At 36.9% G+C, this 22333-nt stretch overlaps 1 protein-coding gene across 1 annotated transcript in view; it reads right to left on the bottom strand.

The window, feature by feature from the left end:
• Positions 1–22333, bottom strand: part of asap1b (ArfGAP with SH3 domain, ankyrin repeat and PH domain 1b) — a 54604-nt gene that overhangs the window by 19821 nt on the left and 12450 nt on the right. The window contains exons 2-14 of the mRNA XM_073830541.1: positions 19863–20008; positions 15906–15980; positions 15631–15680; positions 15216–15345; positions 11610–11695; positions 10509–10584; positions 9078–9164; positions 8071–8171; positions 7887–7956; positions 5214–5301; positions 4909–4957; positions 3636–3799; positions 913–1046 (exon numbers count right to left, since the gene is read on the bottom strand). Coding sequence (XP_073686642.1) covers positions 913–1046; positions 3636–3799; positions 4909–4957; positions 5214–5301; positions 7887–7956; positions 8071–8171; positions 9078–9164; positions 10509–10584; positions 11610–11695; positions 15216–15345; positions 15631–15680; positions 15906–15980; positions 19863–20008 — 1256 coding nt within the window. The remainder of the gene's footprint in view (positions 1–912; positions 1047–3635; positions 3800–4908; positions 4958–5213; positions 5302–7886; positions 7957–8070; positions 8172–9077; positions 9165–10508; positions 10585–11609; positions 11696–15215; positions 15346–15630; positions 15681–15905; positions 15981–19862; positions 20009–22333) is intronic.

Here is a 22333-nt window from a genome sequence, read left to right as displayed (position 1 = left end):
ATATATATATATATATATATATATATATATATATACACACACTGGAAATGTAAGGTATGTTATTCCCTGATAACAACCGGAAAAAAAACTAATAACACAGGCTCATCTGGGTGCTATACGCTTTCTGAGAACGGCTTTTTAAAATATTACTATTATTATGTCATCCTAGTATCGCCGACTCTTGTTTCATCCAAACGCAGCTGCTTTAACGATTGTTTTGCACACTGTAATAGATTGTAAGATAAGTAACAAACTGGTAAGAATTTAAAACGGTTTAATCAAATCAATATTGTTTTATCGTCATAATTATTAATGTGGTGAAATATTGTGTAATAAGTGCTATGACTGCACCGTATCCCTTAAAAATCTAGTTTGAACTTGCCGATTACTAGAAACTGCTTTTTTCATGGAAGCTTTGCATTCAAATATTTCAACTCAGATCAATGTTCAGTTTACAATTATTTACTTCTGTGGTAAGCGGTCGTGTAATAAGTAGGATAGTGTAAATCGAGCCGGTTGTTATCACAGAATAAAGCTTGACATGCTTATCCGCAGCCCGACGCGAAGTGGCTGGATGTACATTATCCCTTATTTAATTTAAATTCAGAAAAATGTTTTAATCAAGTTTTAGTTCAGTTAATAATAAAAGGATATTAATTAGAGTCTTGCACATACAAATTTAATTTTACTTTATTATTAAGTAAGGACAATGAAACATAGCTGAACTTCAGATTCTTTAGCTTTGGTAAAGTTAATTTGTCTATATTTTTTATTCTTTCATATAAATTAATTTGTGATCAAACAATAATTGGCAAAACCTCTGGATTACTGCCACACAAACCCTAGGGATCCTATTTTAAGACCCTTTCTATTATGTGTTTGAAAATTAAATGTTTGAATCTTTGAACACACCAAGAGTTCAGAGGTTCCCAGTTTGTCGAGCTCCATAGACTGAATACGTGAGATGTGGACGCCCATCTCCCGGTGAATGCCTGAACATTCGATGCATGTCAGAATTCCGAGGTTAGTCGACAACCATTTGGGATCTGAGAACATATATAAAAAAAAAAAAAAAAACATGAAACAAGGAAAAGCAACAAACACATTTTTACCACAAGGGGTCCTCGTTCTATTGCTATAACTGTTCTAGAACATGGAATTGTATGTATTTAATGGAGTGCCATGTTATCAGTGTTTGTATGAGAATATTACACGATCTGTTTGTGAGTTAATGTTGGCAGCAGGTGTGTTTGTGAGTCCATGAGCACCAGCGACGTTCCCAGAGCAGAACCAGTGACAGGCCGACAAAGATAAGAGGACACACACATACACACAGCAGCTAAATATAGATACAGGTCTTCTCCTGCAGATTTCTCTGCATGCTCAGTAAATCCCAGATGTACTTTGTGTATTATTTCTTCTCTGACAGACACACAATCAGTCGGCATCAAATAAATGTATCTCTCAGTTTAAGAACTGTGTCATATAACCAACTGTCTTCAAACAGACTCACTGATGTGAGGAGTGATGCACCCTGACATACTTTAGTGTTTAGCTCTCAGCCGAGGAGCTGAATAACAGCTCAACACAGCTCTATAAGCCTTTTACACAGTCATGGCGTCACCTGAAGCTGCTTAAACTTCATTTATAAGTTCTTAAAATCAATGAATCAGTTCACTAGAATGGTTCATTTAAAGAAATAGGAGCATACTCATGCCACATAGTCTGTGCTACAGATAATGTGACCTGAATTCGTTTGACTTATTTTCTACACCTAGTGCAAAAAATGGATCCAGCGCTTAACACCTGACCAACTGCAGAGCAACGTGCTAACAACACCCAGAAAACCAAAGAAACTGTACAGAAGAAATGTAGCAATGTGCTAACAACCTCTCAGAACACCTTAACAACATCATAGCAAAGTAGCAATGTGCTAACAAAGACCCAGAACACAGAAACGAGAATAGAAACTATAATATTTGTTTGCCACCTAGAACACTTTAGCAACTGCACAGCAATATAGCAAGATGCTAACAACCACCTTAAACACATTAGCATGTGCCTATAAAAGCACCTATGTGTTTAGTGCTAACAACCACACAGAACACATTAGCAATTGCATTTAACATAGCAGTTTGCTAACAACCACGTAGAACATGTTAGCAACTGAAAACAGCTATGTGCTAATGTAGAAACCTTAGTAACAACATCATAGTCTGCTAATGACTACACAGCACATCTTAGTAACCTCACAGCAATGTGTTGGCGACTTGTACAACAGAACAGTTGTTGTACACCAATATAATCCAAATTGAATCTAATGTAATCAGCCTATAATGCACCTCATGCGCAATATAAATGAAAGGACTGTTTACTCCAGTAACAACAAATATAAAGATAACAATATTAGTGTCCAGAACTTATTTTGTCTTCTGGGAAACACGTAACTAGCTTCTGTAGCCTCTGAAGGGCAGTACTAAATAAAAAAATTATATTTAGGCAAAATAAGAAAAATGTACACATCTCTATTCTGTTCAAAACTTTTCATCCCCCGGCTCTTAATGCATCGTTTTTCCTTCTGGAGCATCAGTGAGCATTTGAACCTTCTGTCTTCTGTAATAGTTTTATATGAGTCCCTCAGTTGTCCTCAGTGTGAAAAGATGGAGCTCAAAATCATACAGTTGTTGTTGGAAAGGATAAAGGATTAAAATACACAAAAAGGCTGGAAAACCAAAGAATTTGTGGGACCTGAAGGATTTTTTCTGAAGAACATCAGGCAGTTAAACTGTTAAGGACAAACAAGGGACTTAAGAACAATCACTAAAAAAAAAAAAACACCCCACAGCTGTGGATCATCCAGGTAAGAACACAGTATTAGGAATCAAGGGGATGTAAACTTTTAAACGGGGTCATTTTTATAAGTTCAACTATTATTAACTCTTGTGGACTAAATGTAAACATCTTTTATGTGAAATATATTATTCAGATCAGTACTAAAACAATAACATGCATTTCGTATGATCCCTTTTATTTTGGTAAAATAATTAACATTTTGCAGATTCTGAAAGGGGGGTGTAAACTTTTGACCACAACTGCATTTCCTTAGAATGGGGCTTTTGGCACTACTCATTAACGATAGCCATCTAACAATATAGCATCAAAAAATTTTTGCTGATAAACCTGACAATGTATAAAACTTATTTCCCCGATTTATAAATCATTCATCCATTTACACATTACATTAATTTAAACAAGTATAAAAGGCCCCATCGCTATCCTCTTGCAGAGAGAGAAAACAATGAATGTAAAAGAGGCTGATCAAATAATCCCTGGAGCAGCAGCCGCCCTCTTAGAACTTTCAGCACAGCTTGCATGAGCCAATTACATAAGAGAGTGATGTAACAGCGCTCGTCTGTTTTGACTGCCTGATCCTCACACTCACACAGCTGCTGCTGCTTTATCAGGAGAGAGACTGATTTCTCTAGTAATGGAGTGAGAGAAACAGAAATAGGGATTCAAAAAAAGAGGACAGACTGAGACCTGAGAGGAGGGTGAAATGAGGCAGAGAAACCTTACCAGGCAGACAGTTTTTTTTTTTTTTTTTTTTTTAAACAGACAGATAGATAGATATGTACCTGGAGCCCCACAATCACAGCACACTTCATTTCCGGGCATGCGTAACACATCATCTATTATGGCTTTAGTAAGATCTTCCAGCCCATCATCTCCTCCACCCTGCTCTCCTCTGAAGGCCATGTTAAGAGCCTCCTCCTTACTGTTAGTTAACACTGAGATCCATCTGTAGAGGCAGAAACACAAGAAATATTCTCCATCTTTTTTACAGTTTTAAGAAATAAACTGCAAACAGGAACCATTTTGATAGGTAATTGTACACAGTTGCTACCGTAAACTCTGTAAGCTTGAATTACTTGTCCTGCTCAGTCCCCCTGATTGGTCAATTGTTTTAAAACTGACACTGATGTGCTGCATAACCAAAGATGGGCTATTTATAAATTGACAAGCTGTCTCATGAAAAAATAAAAAAACTTGTGAAATACCAGTGCGTCAGCCAGCCAGTGTCGTGCCTCAAAAAACAACATTCAAGACTTTCTTTCAGACCGTCTTCTTCATTTTCCTACTATTGTCCCTTTACCATTTATAGCCAAATAAAGTGTTTTACTTTTTAAAAAAAATGGGGTGATATACTGAGCTCAAAAGCATGCCATGCCTCCTTGTTAGCTAGATGCTGCAATCAGCTTTTGGCTTTTAAAAGATATTCCAGTCAAAGCAGAGGTGAAAGGACTGCAGGACTGATGTATAAATGGGTTATAGGGCCTCATTCTGATCACCCTCTGTGCTTTTAAGAGCCCTTTATAATGGCTGTTAAATGGCTCAGTCAGGGAGTTCTCTGATGGACAGCAGGGAGCTCACAGCAGTGTAGGTAAGAAGCAAAGCCAGTAGTTAAAAATACTTAGACACGCTATGAGATGGTAGATGTTTTTTTGTGAGAATGTTTGTCAAAAGGAGTCTGGGAAATGTCATTGTGGTGTTAGTGACCTCAATGGGTATGTGCCAAATTAAAACAATCGAACACCACTTCACAGACTTCTCACCACACAGACGCACAAAACCCATGAAGCAAACGCTTTAGGTGAGAGTTACAATCGCGAAGTCTTTTTATGATACTAGTATTTCATAAAAGTAGTACAATCTAGTCACAGAAAAGGAAAGTTGTCTTCACCGCTAGGCAGATTGCTATAATTGTTCATAATTGTTAAACCGCAGAGAGGAGATCCCATAATCAGCATATAAAATTCTTAGAGACGACTGCATTTACAGAGAAGTTAGATTACAAAGTTTGTGACTTACAGATGCAAAGCGGTAAAAAAATCCACAAAAAAATCTTACATCATAAATTCCTGCTCATCTTCAGCCTGGAAGTGATATGTGCGGTTATCTGAAACATATGACAAATAAAATATGAGCCATCTGCATAAACATGAAGTGATTTCCACTAATTAAACACCAGAAGATAGTATTAAAGTCATAAATCAAATTAATGGTGCAATTAAACAACTATTTAAAATTAAGTTTGACAATTTTCTTCCAAAGTTCAGTATGGTAAAGTAAACAAACACATTACACTAAGCTACTAAATCACTCATGTGGTTTCCCACAAAAGCAGCTCTCCCTGTGGGTGTCTGTTGACTCACGGGAAATGAGATCGAAGCACTTCCTGTCCTCACTGCTGGGCTTAACCTGACATGTGAGCAGGTTGAGTTTGACAGGCTGCCTGTTTGACTGAAACAAAATGTGACAACAGGAGAAATGCTTGACTACTTCATATTCCTTCTATAGCATCCCAAACCACGTCGAAAAGGTTTACTAGCTAAAACATGTGATTTTAAATTTACAATAAACAAAAAAAGAAGCAAATTAAAAGATAATATATTATTGTGGTAGACAACCATTTAGCATAGGCCTATTACTGGTCTACAGTTCACAGAAATTTTACAATCAAGTTTGTCAGTCTGTCTAGGGTACATTTAGAACAGAAAGTTCTCTTGCACACCATCTTGCGCTATGTTTTTTCTGGTTTACATACACACCAGACGGATGTCTTTGGTCTCATTTTTTTTCAGAGCCTTAAACCGCAGGTACCTCTAATAGCTTTAGGGTCAGAGTGCATTAGTGCATTACCGAATGAGATATGAAACACATTTTTTTTTTTTTTTTAAAGCTAAATTAACATTCCTTTTAACAAAAAATCTTCACAAAACACTTGGCAGTAACTTGCAAAGTTTGTGATTTAACTATTAGAAACCTGATATAGGCCCAGTTGTAGAGTGATGAGCATACAGGCTGATACTGATTGAACAAAGGTGTTAAAAAATGCAACACATATGTTTGGTTACATAAAACTGGTCAAGACTGTTATGAATATGGTTTGACGATGAAATGTGAGATAGAGGGTATCAAGAGGGAAAGTGACATCATGGGGGAAAAAGATGAAAATTGATTACATATGATGTGGAGGGTGAGGACAAGACTTGAGTTTGAAAGTGATTTCTGTGGGAGCTGTGCTTCATGCAGTGCTGAACTACTGGCACTGGACCTTTTTGGCTGCAAAATTAGTAGTAAGAACCTTAACAGGCCACATCTGATATGAAATGAAAGAAAACGAGGCTGTGGAGTGGAGAGGAAAGAAACCTGGAAAAAAGACTCTGATAAAATCTGATTCAAATAAAGTATGTTTTCAAGCAGTCATAATTTTGTTTGCAAACACTCCTTTTGTGTGTCATAGCTCTTACAGCATATCTCAAAAGCAGACTACTTCAAAAGGGTCCGATATATTAGGAACACTTTTAACTTGAAGATTAGCTTACTCATTGAGAAGAAACTGCAAGTTTGTTGTACTGATTGAAACCTAAACATTTCATCAAATTCCTCCATCTTGTAAAAACACTGGCAATATTTACCCTTGTTTTACCCCGTTGTCTGTCTCTATGTATTTTGGCAGTCTTCAAATTTGGGCTTTAACTTCTGTAACAGAATCTGATTTTTTTCCCACACCAGCTACAGTGTCTTGCGAAAGAATTCATACCCCTTCATTTTTCCATGTTTTGTTTTTTTTAAGTTGCAGCCTTATGTTAAACTGCTTTAAATAACTTTTCCACTTTTTCCACATCAATCTACACTCCATACACCAAAATGACAAAGCACAAAACAGATTTGTGCCAACTTAGCAAATTTATTAAAATTAAAAAACTGAAATAAGTAAATTGCATAAGTATTCATACCCTTAATGTGGCACTTAGTTGAAGCACCTTTACAGCCTCAAGTCTTTTTGGTATGATGTGATAGGTTTCGCACATCTGCATTTGGCAATTATCAGCCATTCTTATCCTCACCTCTTCACCTATCAAACTCTGTCAGCTTGCATAGGGGCTAGCAGACATGTTCAGGTTTCTCCAGAAATGTTTGATTGGGTTTAAGCCCAGGCTTTGGCTGGGCCCCATAAGGACATTCACAGAGTTGTCTATAAGCCACTCTTACTGTGTGCTTTGGGTCACTGTCCTGTTAGAAGGTAAACCACCTGCCCAGTCTGAGGTTCTAAATGCTCTGGACTAGATTTTCATTAAGGCTATCTCTATATTTTGCTTTGTTGAGCTTTCCTTCTACTCTGATGAGCCCCTCAGCCCCTTCCACTGAAAAACAGCCCCACAGCATGAGGCTACTACCACCATATTGTTATGATGATAGTGTACAGGTGATGATCAGTGTTTGCTTTTTTCCATACATGATTGGAATTGAGGCTCATCATCAGACCAGAGAATCTTGTTTCTCACAATCTGAGAGTTCTTTAGGTGTTTTGTTGCAAATTCTAAGTGGGTTTTCAAGTGTCTTCGCTGAGGAGAGGATTAAGTTAGGTCCACAACGCCATAAAGACTGGATTAGCGGAGTGTTGCAGTGATGTTCGTCACTTTGTCAGTTTCTCCCATCTGTATATATGATCATGGAGCTCAAATAGAGTGACCATCAGCTTCTTGGTCACCAATCCAACCAAGGTCCATCAATTGCTCAGTTTGGCCAAGAGGCCAGCTCTGAGAAGAGTCCTAGTTGCTATACATGCATACATATATATTATAATATTAATTATAGATTGGATGTGAAAAGACTTTCAACCAGTATAACAAAAATGTTTCAAGGAAAAACCATGCCCTAGCTTTTAAGAGGGACACAGTGGGATGTCTAAGTTGTTATGGAGACATTCTGCCAAAGTTCAGAAAGCTAATGAAGTCTTTTCACTGTAAATGTCAGACCTGTTTTATTAGGCTGATTAAAGTATGACATGGTTTATAGTGAACAGAATAAGTAGTACTCACAGTGGCATGAGAGATGGTTAGAATTCCTCCTTTAACTGAACACTTCCTCCTCTGCCACACCTTCCTCAACCTACAACACAACAATTATACTGCATAACACTACTTTTAGCAGAGAGCAAGAACTTATATCAATCAGAAAGATCTAAATGAGTGTGTGTGTGTGTGTGTGTGTGTGTGTGTGTACCCATCACTCTTCTTTAACAGATAGCCTTTCTTCTCACTGCCAAACTCTTTGTTTCCCTGCAGCTGGTGCATACTGTAGCCACCCTGTTTGCTCTGAGAGTCCTGCACGAGTACAAACACACATACGCATGGTGCTTAAAATAGCTATATGAGGTCACCAATCCAAACAGTTATATACACAGCATTTTCACAAAAGACATTAAGATTTTAAATCATCCTCTTTATCTGACCGTTCACATTATTTAATGTGAACACACACAATGTCTCCATCACATACACATGTCATGCTGAACATGCTGAACACTTACTCTTCTAGACTTCAATCCACACAGGAAGCGCGTGAGAAAGACATAAGAGAGGGTGTGAAAAGCATGGTAAATGTAGGCTGTGTGTGTTGGTTCTGTTTAACCACTTAAATGCACTACGGTACACTACACTATGTTTTGTACTAACTTACAAACTTTCACGCCATCATGTTACTGTAATTAAATGCAAGTTTGCCGTCATGACAATATGTTGGCATTTGGCACATAAAACAAATATTCAGTGACTAACTACTTATTAATTGTAATTTATTTATCTTATTAAACATGATAGTATCAGCAACTTTTCTCTGAGCAACCAGTGGGGCACAACACTGGTTACCAGCAAGCCCAATTTCATACTGGCTACCAGCATGGTACAGCACTGGGCACTCCCTCTCACACTCTCCCCTTTACAGGTCGAGCATTAGGGAGGGTTTATTCACAGAGGTACTGCAACTTTTCAGGTTTCTTTCTTTATGATGTCATGCCATTAAAAGATTAACTAGATTCTATGTTTGTACAGAATTTTAAATAAGAAATATATTTACTACATCTGGTAAATATGTAATTGCAACACACACTGGAAATATTAAATCCCCAAGAAGTCACTTGACTGGCTTACACAAACTAGTTTGGGCAGTTAATTGAGAATTTGCACTGGTCCAAAGACCGAGCCCTGAGGCACACCACACTCTACACCTACCTCCTTTTGGTCCAACTGTAGAGAGGATTTAATGAGATCCCTAAGTGCCGTGAGATGCTTTTTCTCTTCATCCTGTGTTTGTTTGATCTACATCATACAAAAAGTGAAAAAAACTTGTTACACACATGTACACACAGAGAATTAGAGATGCAGGAAATAAACCCATCATTGTAAAATACAGCAATATTTCACCTCGCAATATGGTTTTGACAGGGTTTGTACAGATACTGTAAAATAAAAATTCCAGAACTTAAGGATTTTTCAAGCAATAATTTCTTCATTTTCAAGGACTTCAATCAGAGATCTCACTTAACAATGTCTTACCTTTCAAATAAAAAAAAGATTAATAGATAAAAATATACTAAAACTTCTTTCGAACTTTCTGTCTTTCTTTTTGTTTTTATAACTGGACTGCCTTAATTGTTTGATGTTTTTCTAAATAAAAAATCAAAATTAAAGATTCGCAAAACCGCTCCTAAATCCTGGAAACAAATGATTCGCCATACGTGCTCAGAAGTCCCAAACTAAATAAAATGATTTGCAAACCCACACCTAAGTCCCTTTCTACATCAAATGATTCACAATCCACACTCCAAAGTTTCGTTCTAAAGCAAAAGATTTGTGATATGTGATTTGAAATCCCAATCTAAGTCAAATAATTTGCGAACCCGCTCTGAAGTCCCAATCTAAATCAAATGATTTGCGATACGCAATTTGAAGCCCCGATCTGAAACAAATGATTTGCGATATGTGATCCGACTGAAGCGCTTCGAAACAGTGAATCATTCGGAGTTCCGAAAAGCTGTGTTTCACCCATCACTACGTGCTTTTTAAAAACAAACAAGCGATATTGAAATTCAAAAATCAATGTTTTTTTTTTTTCATTTGATCTGGCTTTAGTTAGTGAATTGCTTGTAATAAATGACCGAAGTCATGAGGTTGAATCTATCGAAGCAGTTCCAGCGCAAATTAATCAAATTATTTGGTTCATCAGTTCCTCTTTTCATGTCTTCTGCTAAACATTTTACTCTTTAAGCAAATTTTCAGAACTGCTAGTGGCTCAGCGCTCTAGTTTTATGACTAGAACAGTTCTTACTTCTGAACAGTAAGATTAGTATTTTTTTTTATGATTAACAGAAATGAGCGTAAAAAGTAAACTTATAATGTTATTTTAAATGCGTGAATTTGGCATGAATAGATTTAAAAATTAAACACTTATTTCACAGATGTCTTTCAATAATTCAAGCACTTTTCAAATACCTCTTCAGGAAAATTGCTATTTTCAAGGGATTTCCAGGCCTTACATTTCAACAAGTCAAATTCAAGTAATTCAAGCACTTTAAGCACCTTGTACAAATCCTGTTTTGATATCCTCATACTACCAAATTTTACCAAATCAAATATTTATAGGTTAAAGAATGAGATACATACATTGTAAAGATCAGCTGCTAATTTCTCAATGTACTGCTTTAGCTTATCTGCCGTCTTCAAGCCGTCTTGGAAAAAGCTGATTTAAACAAAAAAAAAAAAATCAAAACAGTCAAGAAAAATTATAGACTTTTAGCCTATACAACACAGAAACCTGCAAACAGGAGAGCCCGAGTTAATTATACATTTTTTGTTTAAATGTATTGAAGTACAGCTCTAAGTCGCAAAAGTACCTTTGAAGCGTCTAAAGCTTTGAACTAACAAGCAAAACATTCCAATTTGTGGGTACCTGTTGTGGAAATGTCTAGTTTTAAATACTGGCAGATGACTAAAATAGTGCCAACACTAACAACCTGCCAAGAATGTCAGGGTCAAATTGGATGAGTCAGTGGTACAGACACTGTGCCACACATTCTGCTGTCAGGACACATCCGATGTTTATGTATGAGGTTTGAGCATGATTCTGCATTTGAGTGACCTTGGCATATATTTTAGCAAATTAAATTAAAATGCACTAGGAACACAACCACTGAATCCAATGAAAATCAAATCCAATAATAAAACTTTCACCACACTTTATGAACATGAGCTTACATGTGTTAAGTTGTTTTTGCATTTCACCGTATAATAATTTCAAATAACTTAATTTTAAATTAAACCCGGGAAAAGACACTAAAAAAATAAAATAGAACAGAAAAATCTTTTTTTAAAAAGTCTTAATAATGACCCATCAAAACCTTGAAGTGCAAGGTAAGCTTGCAGGTTTCTGCTGATGCATCTACAGCTCAAAGACAACACAAGCTCAAAATAACCTTAACCTTTAGAGACTAAGAAGGAAAAAAGTGCTACACTTTCAGTTCTTTCTTTCACCTCATCACTTTTTCAGACCTTCAAGCCAGTGACACTTGCAAGGTTACATGGATCAATAACACTTTCAGTATCGACCATTAACACTAAAATACACATTTATGCTGACAGTTCTACAAACTAAACAGATGCATGACCTTAAAGGATTTTTTGGATTTAAGCGGATTTATCTAGTATAGTGATATTGAAAATGTCTTTCAAGGTAAAAACACATCTGAAAGCAAACATGTCACTTACTTGCACTGTGCATGGTAATACTTGATCAAGTTCTGAAGAAGGTCAACCCCTTTTTTGGTCTTTATTTCATTCACTTTGATCAGGTACTGTAGAATCAGACAGACTTTGATCACAACACAGTTTAGTAACAGTATAACAAAAGATATTCAGTGCTTGTGAAATATATTATGTGCTTTGAAATATTATTTAAAAGAAGTAGTTATTCGAAGTAGTCATTCTAGGGAAAATTACAGGTCCCCTCCATAGAACATACTTAAATGTAGCCTAAATATTTCTAAATCTGAAATCTGAAAAGAACACGCAGTGACAAACCAAGCCCACAACTTGGAACATATAAGCATCATCGTAATCCCGGTTTAGCCCAGGGGGGTACATTCCAGGACATCTTGCAAAGTCACGCCAGCTAACAAATTTTGGCTATGTGTAGAAACTTAATGCGTCCTTTTGGTCCCTGGCATGTCTGATATATCTTAGGGTAAAATGGCAGACAATCTTCTCATTTTCTCTTAGAATGTGAAAGAATTTGTGCACAACTTTTGAACCATGATTGTGTCATAAATAATGTTAGCCGCATTCGTGTTTTTATACAATGCATGTATGTGTTCGCTAGAGTTTGTCATTTCAATTGATGCTTCCTGTATCTGAACAGTCACCTTACTGCACAATGAATTATTCATTGCACTCATCTATAGATTGGTACCTAAAATTACATGCATTGTTGAGAAAAAAAAATATGTGTATCCACCAAGAAAGAAAAATAGGAAACAGGAAAATGTACCACTGCTTCCTCTACATTAGTGCTTAATTAAAGAAAAAATTGGGAATTAAATTAAATATTAGATTTTGTTATGTGATTTGGTCCAACCAAAGTTCCTTTTTTCCCAAGATACCTAACATTACATCTGCCCTTCACAAACGCTTCATGCAGAATGAAATAAATTCAAGATGCAATTCCTATTGACAAACACAATTCATTAACATGTTAAATAACCCACAGATAATTTCCCTAAAGAACAAAGACAACACTGATGATTATGAATCAATAAAACGAACATGTCTATCACAATCTGAGCCATCTGTTCTAATGTTAAGGGAATCTTTCAAGACGTAAGATAAAAAGGCCATTAGCACTGAGACGGCAGCAATAGATAATTCTGATTTATATTAGGAGTACCAATCACAACAGCTGGTGATGTGACAGCAACCTGGGGTAACTGGCATAGATCCATTAGAGGGCTCTGATTGGCTGCATCTGCTGTTTTATGAATGTTAATGACATTAACAAAACCTGTTGATAAAGTCACAAGTAAACTCATGTTGATGAATGACAAATTACTCACTTGCCATTGCAAAAAAATGACTGTATCGATGATGTACAGATCTCTCTTTTTTTTTTTTGTAGAAAATTCACTGACTTTGTATATACATGTATAACATTTTCAGAATAATCTTCATATTCTGGTCAATCCTGGTCAATCTGGAAAAGGTGTTTAAATGCCCCACAGCTATTGAAATACTCCAAGGTACATGTAATCAGCATAATCTGAATACACTAAAACATTTATTTCTTGCTATTCTCTTTTGGAAATACTAAAGAGGCTCACTCTCTCCATTTAATATGCTGTATTTTAATAATATTGGACGGGGTTTAATCATCTTAGTATTTCTTAAGCATGTCCTTTACAGAAGCACACAAGTGTGCGATGGCCTTTTAATGTGCTGTTTGTCCAAAATTACGTTTCTTGAATAGCCTGATTTTTCACAACTATCTGTATCTAATAGCATTCAAAATCATCTGTTTATGTAGATATAAATTAATAATTTGTTTAATTAAAACATGTTAAAGTGTTTATTCTGCATAATTTAATCATTATCAATACATAATGAATTTAAGGGGTCATATGATGCAGTTTCTTGTTTTCCTTTATCTTTAGAGTGTTACAAGCTGTTTGTGCATAGATAAGATCTGTAAAGTTGCAAAGCTTTAAGTCTCAAACCCAAAGAGATATTTATTATAAAAGTTAAGACTCAGCCACGCCTTCCTAAAACGGCTTGTTTAAACACGCCCCCACATGTCCACGTCACAGCGTCGGTAGATTTGCATAACACCGCCCATATGTTATGGAAAGAAAGAAGGCGTAACTTTAACTGGCTGTAGTAGTATTGCAGCCACCATGTTGTGGAGACACAGTGTGTTTCATTGCAAAAGCGACAGTACTTTGTTTAGCCTTCCAAATGAGTACACAACAAGAAATCAGTGGTTAAGTTATATTTACAACACTGTTCCGGAACAGTACAACGCAAATATTTGAGTGGGTGCTGCGCATTTCACGGAGGACTGTTTACTGAACCTGGAAGAGCAGCTTACAATGCCAGCTGTACACAAAGGCTTAAGGGTATAAAGTGGGGCAATTCCAATGTTGCAAGGAAAGTCTGCGCTTCTGACTAACGGCCTGTAAGCACGTTTTCATATTTAAAGAATTTGCGAATGACTATTCAAACGCAAGTTTGAAAATGTCTTGTTTATAATGGGGTTTATTGTTTCTGTCTCGTCGTGCCGAAAAACAGCATCACAACATGGTTAGGAGCGAAGAGGCCAAAGTCATAGAAACCATAGACGAGAAACCTAGGCAGAAGCCGAGAAAAAAAAAAGTTGAAGAGGCCGAAGCCATAGAAACCATAGACGAGAAACCTAGGCAGAAGCCGAGAAAAAAAAAAAAGTTGAAGAGGCCAAAGTCATAGAAACCATAGACGAGAAACCTAGGCAGAAGCCGAGAAAAAAAAAAAGGTGAAGAGGCCGAAGCCATAGAAATCATAGATGAGAAACCTAGGCAGAAGCCATGAAAAAAAAAAAAAGTTGAAGAGGCCGAAGCCATAGAAACCATAGACGAGAAACCTAGGCAGAAACCGAGAAAAAAAAAAAAAAGTTGAAGAGGCCAAAGTCATAGAAACCATAGACGAGAAACCTAGGCAGAAGCCGAGAAGAAAAAAAAGGTGAAGAGGCCGAAGCCATAGAAATCATAGATGAGAAACCTAGGCAGAAGCCATGAAAAAAAAAAAAGTTGAAGAGGCCGAAGCCATAGAAACCATAGACGAGAAACCTAGGCAGGAGCAAAGAAAAAATTAAAAAATAAAAAAAAGTCGAAAAACCAAAGTCATAGAAACCATAGATGAGAAATCTAGGCAGAAGCCGAGAAAAAAAAAAAATTTGAAGAGGCCGAAGCCATAGAAACCATAGACGAGAAACCTATAACATTTCCTTCACACGCTTGAGGTATTTGGTCAATCACGACAGCTGGCCAATCAGAGAACACCTCTCTTTTTTTTTTTATATCAACGATGAGTTTTGTAAAAATCAAAGCTTTTCGGAAAGGCGGGGCAGAGAGGAGCAACAATAATTTACAGTATGTGGAAATTAATGTTTTTTTGAACCTCAAACTGGATAAACACATCACATTAGAGATTAGACCAAATACACAAAAAATGCTCTTTTTACCAACATCATATGACCTCTTTAATGCAGACAAAGAAAAAAAAAAAAAGAAAACATGGCATGTTTCTGGTGAGAAAAACAGGTTCTCCAACCAAGTCAAGTGCACTACAGACCTCACACATCTGTAGTTGGAAAAGCCTCCGTTCTTTCTCCATCTCCTCTGCTATCTCAGCACCAGTGATCTCTGTTCGGATCATGCCGTGCTGCTTGGCATGCTCACGTTTTTCCTTCTCGATCTTTGTACTGAAAGATTGCAAGAAATGTGGAAAAAGAAAACAATTCAAATATTTGTATATTTAGAACAAACTCATCTGAGATGGCAAATACTGTAGAGTTTCAGCATTTATTGCGCATTAATGTCACATCTGTGGGGGAGAAAATTATCTTGCTCATGATTTTTATTGATGCTTTTAGATTACTGCAAAATGCATCTGATAATTGCAACAGCCCACAGACAGAAAGTAATTGGTATGAATGGACAAATGTGTACACAGACACACTCAGCTAACACACAACGAGCAAACATACAACTTGGCTTCGTAGTCCTTCCAGGCCTTGTCAAAGGGTTTTTTCAGGTCCTGGGAAAAAAAATGGAAAAAGTGTAATGAGCCAGGTGCAGTAATTAAACTCCATCATGTTTACAACAAAGCAGATGTCACACCCAAAATCCAATGACAAAGACAGAGTTGAGTTAATCCACCTGCATCAGTGTGAAGGGATGATATATTTTAAGCAGTAAAGTAAACAGCACATTAGGACTGTGACAGCCTCATCACATCATTATTGTGATAAATATTTCTCACCCCCTTCACGCCTTTCAGGTCGCCTTTCAACAGGGAGTCCAGTGTGAAGATCACATTATGACTCAGACTCTGGAGCTGCAGTAAAAGATGGCGAAACAGAGCAGAGACTGTGTTAATAGGATACATGACACTTGGAACAGCATAAGCACAGCACAGAAGAAATAAGAGAAAACATATCAAATACAGCCATCTGCATAAAGATCCCGTTGAGGGAGACACATCCGTATCAGGATGAGCAGACCTGCATTGTCATTCGATACTCCTGGACAGATCTTTTAAATTAATCAACATTAATGTTTCAGAAGCAAGAGGCCAGATAGTTTGGACTCAAGTGACAAGATGAGACCCAATGTCACACTGCATTGTCTGCTAGGACCTTAAGAGAAATGTACATCACCTGAAAAGAAAATAGGGGGGGGGGGGGGGGCTAAATAAAGAAACAGCAGGTAAACTACTGATATATTTTGTGTACCCCTAAGAAATGTGTCTGATATTGACATCCAATAATTATTATCCAATATCCAAGAGTTATTATATTAATTATATAGTTACAGCCGATAACCTTTATAATAATCAATATTACAAATCCACACCACTTTGTATGTTTTTTAATTAAAAAAACAGTATTCAGCAAACAGTAAAGAAAAACTTTATAATATAACAAAATTAAAAAAGCAAGACTTGGAGTATAAATGTATAGGCCTATGGAGTATACAGTTGAAGTCAAAAGTTTACATACACCCTGGAGAATCGGCAAAATGTTATTCATTTTACCAAAATAAGAGGGATCATACAAAATGCATGTTATTTTTCCATTTAATACGGTCCTGAATAAGAAACTTAACATAAAATATGCTAACATATAGTCCACAAGAGAAAAAAAATATATTAAAAAAAATGACCCTGTTCAAAAGTTTACATACACTTGATTTTTACTACTGTGTTGTTACCTGAATGATCCACAGCTGTGACCAAAAATTTTTTAAAGTTTACATCCCCTTCATTCTTAATACTGTGTTGTTACAACTTGATAGAAGTTCATGAGTCCCTTGTTTGACCTGAACAGTTAAACTGCCCACTGTTCTTCAGAAAAGTCCTTGCGGGAATCTGAAGATCCGGGTAAATTAAATGTAACTTATTTTGTCTTCTGGGGACATGCAAGTATCTTCTGTTGGATCTCAAAATCATACAGTCATTGTTGGAAAGGGTTCAGATACACAAAAATGCTAAAAATGCTAAAAAAAAATGCTAAAAAAAAAAAGAATCTGTGGTACCTGAAGGACTTTTCTGAAGAACTTGTGAACAACTATTACAAAAAAAAAAAAACTTTAACTAAATGTATCTATAATTTTCTCTTGTGGACTATATGTTAAAGTCTTTTATGTGAAATATCTTATTCAGATCAGTACTAAGTAAAAAAAATAACATGCATTTTGTATGATCCTTCCTGGTAACATAATTAACATTTTGCAGATTCTGAAAGGTGTATATAAACTATTGACTGATATAACCGTTTAGTACTTTTGAAACGTAGCATAGAAATAACATTGAATTAGAAAACTGTCAAATCAGATTTACAATACTACTACTACTAGTCTTAATAATAATAATATGGTGACTGCTCCAGTATATCATTCATCCATGCAAAAATGTGTAAACAGTTCTTTAAATCATATATGGTAAGTTTGGCTGCATGAATAAAAATATGAATAAAAACTCTGGCACATTGTAAACAAAATGGATGAAACTGCCCTTTTTAAATGGCACCAAAACAATGAATGAATGGAACACAACAGAAACCTATTTTTACTATGTCGGCAGACTTGCATATCCTATTTTTGTGATAAATACACTACTTGCTATGATTAAAAAAAAAAATGATCACAGATTTTGTTTCATAAATGTTTTGTTTTTGCTTGAGCTTGACCAAAATATTTTTTCACCTCTCCCAAACATGACTGCACAAGTTATTTTAAAAACTGTTTGATTTTCTACATAAGAAGCACCGAATACTAAGAAATGACACAGTTGAGTGTGTGTGATAAAGGTCAGAGTGCAGATAGTGAGATAAATGTGTTTAGATAAATGTGTTGAAGTCTTTTTCTTGTGTGTGTGTGTGTGTGTGTGTGTGTGTGTGTGTGTGTGTGTGCCAATGTCTGATGTGATGAATGGCTCCTCTGCCTGATAATACAGATGGCAAATGAACACCAATGCTGAAAGATACACCGCCACATGGAAAGGCTGCAACAAAGACCAACCTGCACTGAAATTCTTCATCATTTGTACAAATGTAAAGCTTTCATAAAATAAGAATTGTTGTGATAGGGAGACAAATCATAACATAGTATTTCTGTCTACTTCCTCTCTTCCTCACTATTCTTCAGTGTCTCTAAATGGAGGCTCTTGTTTCAGAGTGATAAATACCTCAGCTTAGTGCCAAAACAGTCTAAAAGCACCACTGCCAGACAACAAAGTGCCTCTTTTGAGAGCTAGAGAAGCGATAGCAGAAAACCAAAAGAATTAATTCTGCAGTTTAACACCGTTTCATACAGCTAAGTTATTAACGACTTAACAATATTGAGCTTGAACGCGTCTTTCAAACCTTAGTCGCAGGAAGAAACCAATTAGCCACACAGCACAATGCCAATAGTTGCATGGCTTAGCAGACACAGTGTGAATGCTGATAGCCTGCTATGTGAAAGACAAGCGCAGGTGTAATCTGTCTATATTAGACCATCAGCAGTCCAGAGAGGTTAAGGTCCTCAGGAGGATGTTGTGGAAATGGAGAGAATATACTGATGAAACAGGAACCAGAGGAAATGAATCAGGGAAATGTTAATGCTCTTGACAGCAGGAGAGGATGACAGTAATACTTAAAAAATACATAGACAACTGTATGTTAGCATACTGGAGGAAAATAATTTTATGTATTAAGAGCAAAAGTTTATCATAGTCACAGTTACAGATGGGAGTTAGCAGAAACTAGAGATTACAGTTTATAAAGTTTTAAATATGGATATTTTTGTTACACAAACATCGATTCACTTCAGAAGGCCTTTATTATTGTGCTGTGTTGAACACTTTTTTATGATGGATTGATTCACTTTATTGGACTTATAAAGCTTTGAGGAGCCAGGACATTTATTAATATAACTTTGTCTAAAAGAATAAAATCATACACATAGATGGCTTTAGGGTGAGTAAATCATGGAGTAATTTTCATTTTGGGTGAACTGTTGCTTAAGTAATTTATTTAGTAATTGTTTTTATTTAATTTATTGCTAAAAAGTGAAACAAAACTTAAATAAGGCATTTTCCACTTTTTTAGCATGTATTGAGCAGCTGTGTAGTGCTGGAGCAGTAAGCTTCCGCTCACACAGATATGACTTCCCTTCCACAGCGTTCGCCAGCATTCACACAGTGATTTAGGAATGTGTGTGTTTGTGTGCGTGTGAGGGGTGAAAAGGAGACACGCTGTAGCTACTGCAACTCCTACACTCAGAATTTATGGCTCTATCTCCACGTTTCTGCCAAGACGAGAGAGCAGGATAGATTACAAAAGCCCCTCTCACTCACACATCCACCAGACACACAATTTTCACACATTTCTGTCCTCTGAATGCGTCCGCCTCCAACACCAACGCAAAGAACTCTACAACCTGTGTAGAAGCACACACACTTTAAGCTTTTTAACACCTTTCACAGAGCCTGATTCGCTCTAAAGAGATCTTGCATGCTGCAAATCCCTAAATCTGTTCTTACATTGGGCTTCAACACAAACCAAAACAATCTGTGTTTTGACAGTTCAACTCATGACTTTACTAGTGCACACAGACAACACACAAGGATGTTGTACAGATCGCTTTCTATCCTAGAAAAGAGACACACTTTTAAATCCATTCAGTCTTCGGTGTCCATTCGTTCTGGCCTGAAGATCTGTTTACATGAAGGACTCACCAGGTTCTTGAGGAGGGCGGAGAGCTCTTTAGTCAGAGTGGAGAACTTAACGAAGGCTGTGCCCAGATCTGGATTATCCCGACTGATGAAGTTACTGCCAAATTTATCCAAAGCCTGGGCGTACGTCTCCTCATTTTGAATATGATCTGATAAATAAGCACAAATTAATACAAATTAACAAATTAATCTCTTATGCTCACCAAGGCTGCATTTATGTGATTTAAAATAGTTGTTTTTTATTATAATGTATTTTAAAAATGTATTTTATTCTTGTGATGCAAGGCAGCTTTATATATACAGGTGCATCTCAATAAATTAGAACGTCGTGGAAAAGTTCATTTATTTCAGTAATTCAACTCAGATTGTGAAACTTGTGTATTAAATAAATTCAATGTACACAGACTGAAGCAGTTTAAGTCTTTTAATTGTGATCATTTTGGCTCACATTTAACAAAAACCCACCAATTTACTATCTCAACAAATTAGAATATGGTGACATGCCAATCAGCTAATCAACTCACACCTGCAAAGGTTTCCTGAGCCTTTAAAATGGTCTCTTAGTTTGGTTCACTAGGCTACACAATCATGGAGAAGACTGCTGATCTGACAGTTGTCCAGAAGACAATCATTGACACCCTTCACAAGGAGGGTAAACCACAAACATTCATTGCCAAAGAAGCTGGCTGTTCACAGAGTGCTGTATCCAAGCATGTTAACAGAAAGTTGAGCGGAAGGAAAAAGTATGGAAGAAAAAGATGCACAACCAACCGAGAGAACTGCAGCCTTGAGAGGCTTGTCAAGCAAAATCGATTCAAGAATTTGGATGAACTTCACAAGGAATGGACTGAGGCTGGGGTCAAGGCATCAAGAGCCACCACACATGGCGTGTCAAGGAATTTGGCTACAGTTGTCGTATTCCTCTTGTTAAGCCACTTCTGAACCACAGAAAACGTCTGAGGCGTCTTACCTGGGCTAAGGAGAAGAAATGAACTGTTGCCCAGTGGTCCAAAGTCCTCTTTTCAGATGAGAGCAAGTTTTGTATTTTATTTGGAAACCAAGGTCCTAGAGTCACGAGGAAGGGTGGAGAAGCTCATAGCCCAAGTTTGCTTGAAGTCCGGTGTTAAATTCCTATAGTCTGTGATGATTTGGGGTGCAATGTCATCTGCTGGTGTTGATCCACTGTGTTTTTTGAAAACCAAAGTCACTGCACCCGTTTACCAAGAAATTTTAGAGCATTTCATGCTTCCTTCTGCTGACCAGCTTTTTAAAGATGCTGATTTCATTTTCCAGCAGGATTTAGCACCTGCCCACACTGCCAAAAGTACCAAAAGGTGGTTAAATGACAATGGTGTTGGTGTGCTTGACCCGACAGCAAACTCACCAGACCTGAATCCCAGTACTAGAGAATCTATGGGCTATTGTCAAGAGGAGAAACAAGAGACCAAAAAATGCAGATGAGCTGAAGGCCACTGTCAAAGAAACCTGGGCTTCCATACCACCTCAGCAGTGCCACAGACTGATCACCTCCATGCCACGCTGAATTGAGGCAGTAATTAAAGCAATAGGAGCCCGTACCAAGTATTGAGTACATATACAGTAAATTAACATTTCCAGAAGGCCAACAATTCACACACATACAAAAAAAAAAAAATTATTGGTCTTATGAAGTATTCTAATTTGTTGAGAATTGGTGGGCTTTTATTAAATGTGAGCCAAATCATCAAAATTGAAAGAACCAGAGACTTAAACTTCTTCAGTCTGTGTGCATTGAATTTATTTAATACACAAGTTGCACAATTTGACTTGTATTACTGATATAAATGAACTTTTTCACAACATTCTAATTTATTGCGATGCACCTGTGTGTGTGTGTGTGTGTGTGTGTGTGTGTGTGTGTGTGTGTGTGTGTGTGTGTGTGTGTGTGTGTGTGTGTGTGTGTGTGTGTGTACCTGGTATTCATCACGTTGTGGGGACCAAATGTCCCCACAAGGATAGGAATGCCAGTAGATTTTGACCTTGTGGGACATTTCTCAGGTCCCCATGAGGAAACAGGCTTATAAATCATGCACAATGAGTTTTTTTGACTCATTGGAATGTCCCCATAAAACATGTAAACCCAACATATGTGTGTGTGTGTGTGTGTGTGTGTGTGTGGTGTGTTGTGTGTGTGTGTGTGTGTGTGTGTGTGTGTGTGTGTGTGTGTGTGTGTGTGTGTGTGTGTGTGTGTGTGTGTGTGTATGTGTATGTGTATGTGTGTATATATATATATATATATATATATATATATATACACACACACACACACACAGGGTGCGATTTGTGAAACAAACAGAGGGGGGATGCTTTTGAAAACTTTTTTTTTTCTCTCTCCATAGGCAGAGGTTGACCAAACTGTTAGTGTAATCTGTTAACAATGCGCATTATATACCAGTCTTTTTAGGCAAGAACCAGAAAATGAGTGTCAGGTCATG

This window comes from Garra rufa, chromosome 24 (genome assembly GCF_049309525.1).
Source record: "Garra rufa chromosome 24, GarRuf1.0, whole genome shotgun sequence".
Taxonomy (NCBI): Eukaryota; Metazoa; Chordata; class Actinopteri; order Cypriniformes; family Cyprinidae; genus Garra; species Garra rufa.
Note: the sequence above shows the minus strand (reverse complement) of the source record. Positions and strands in the feature narration are given on the sequence as shown.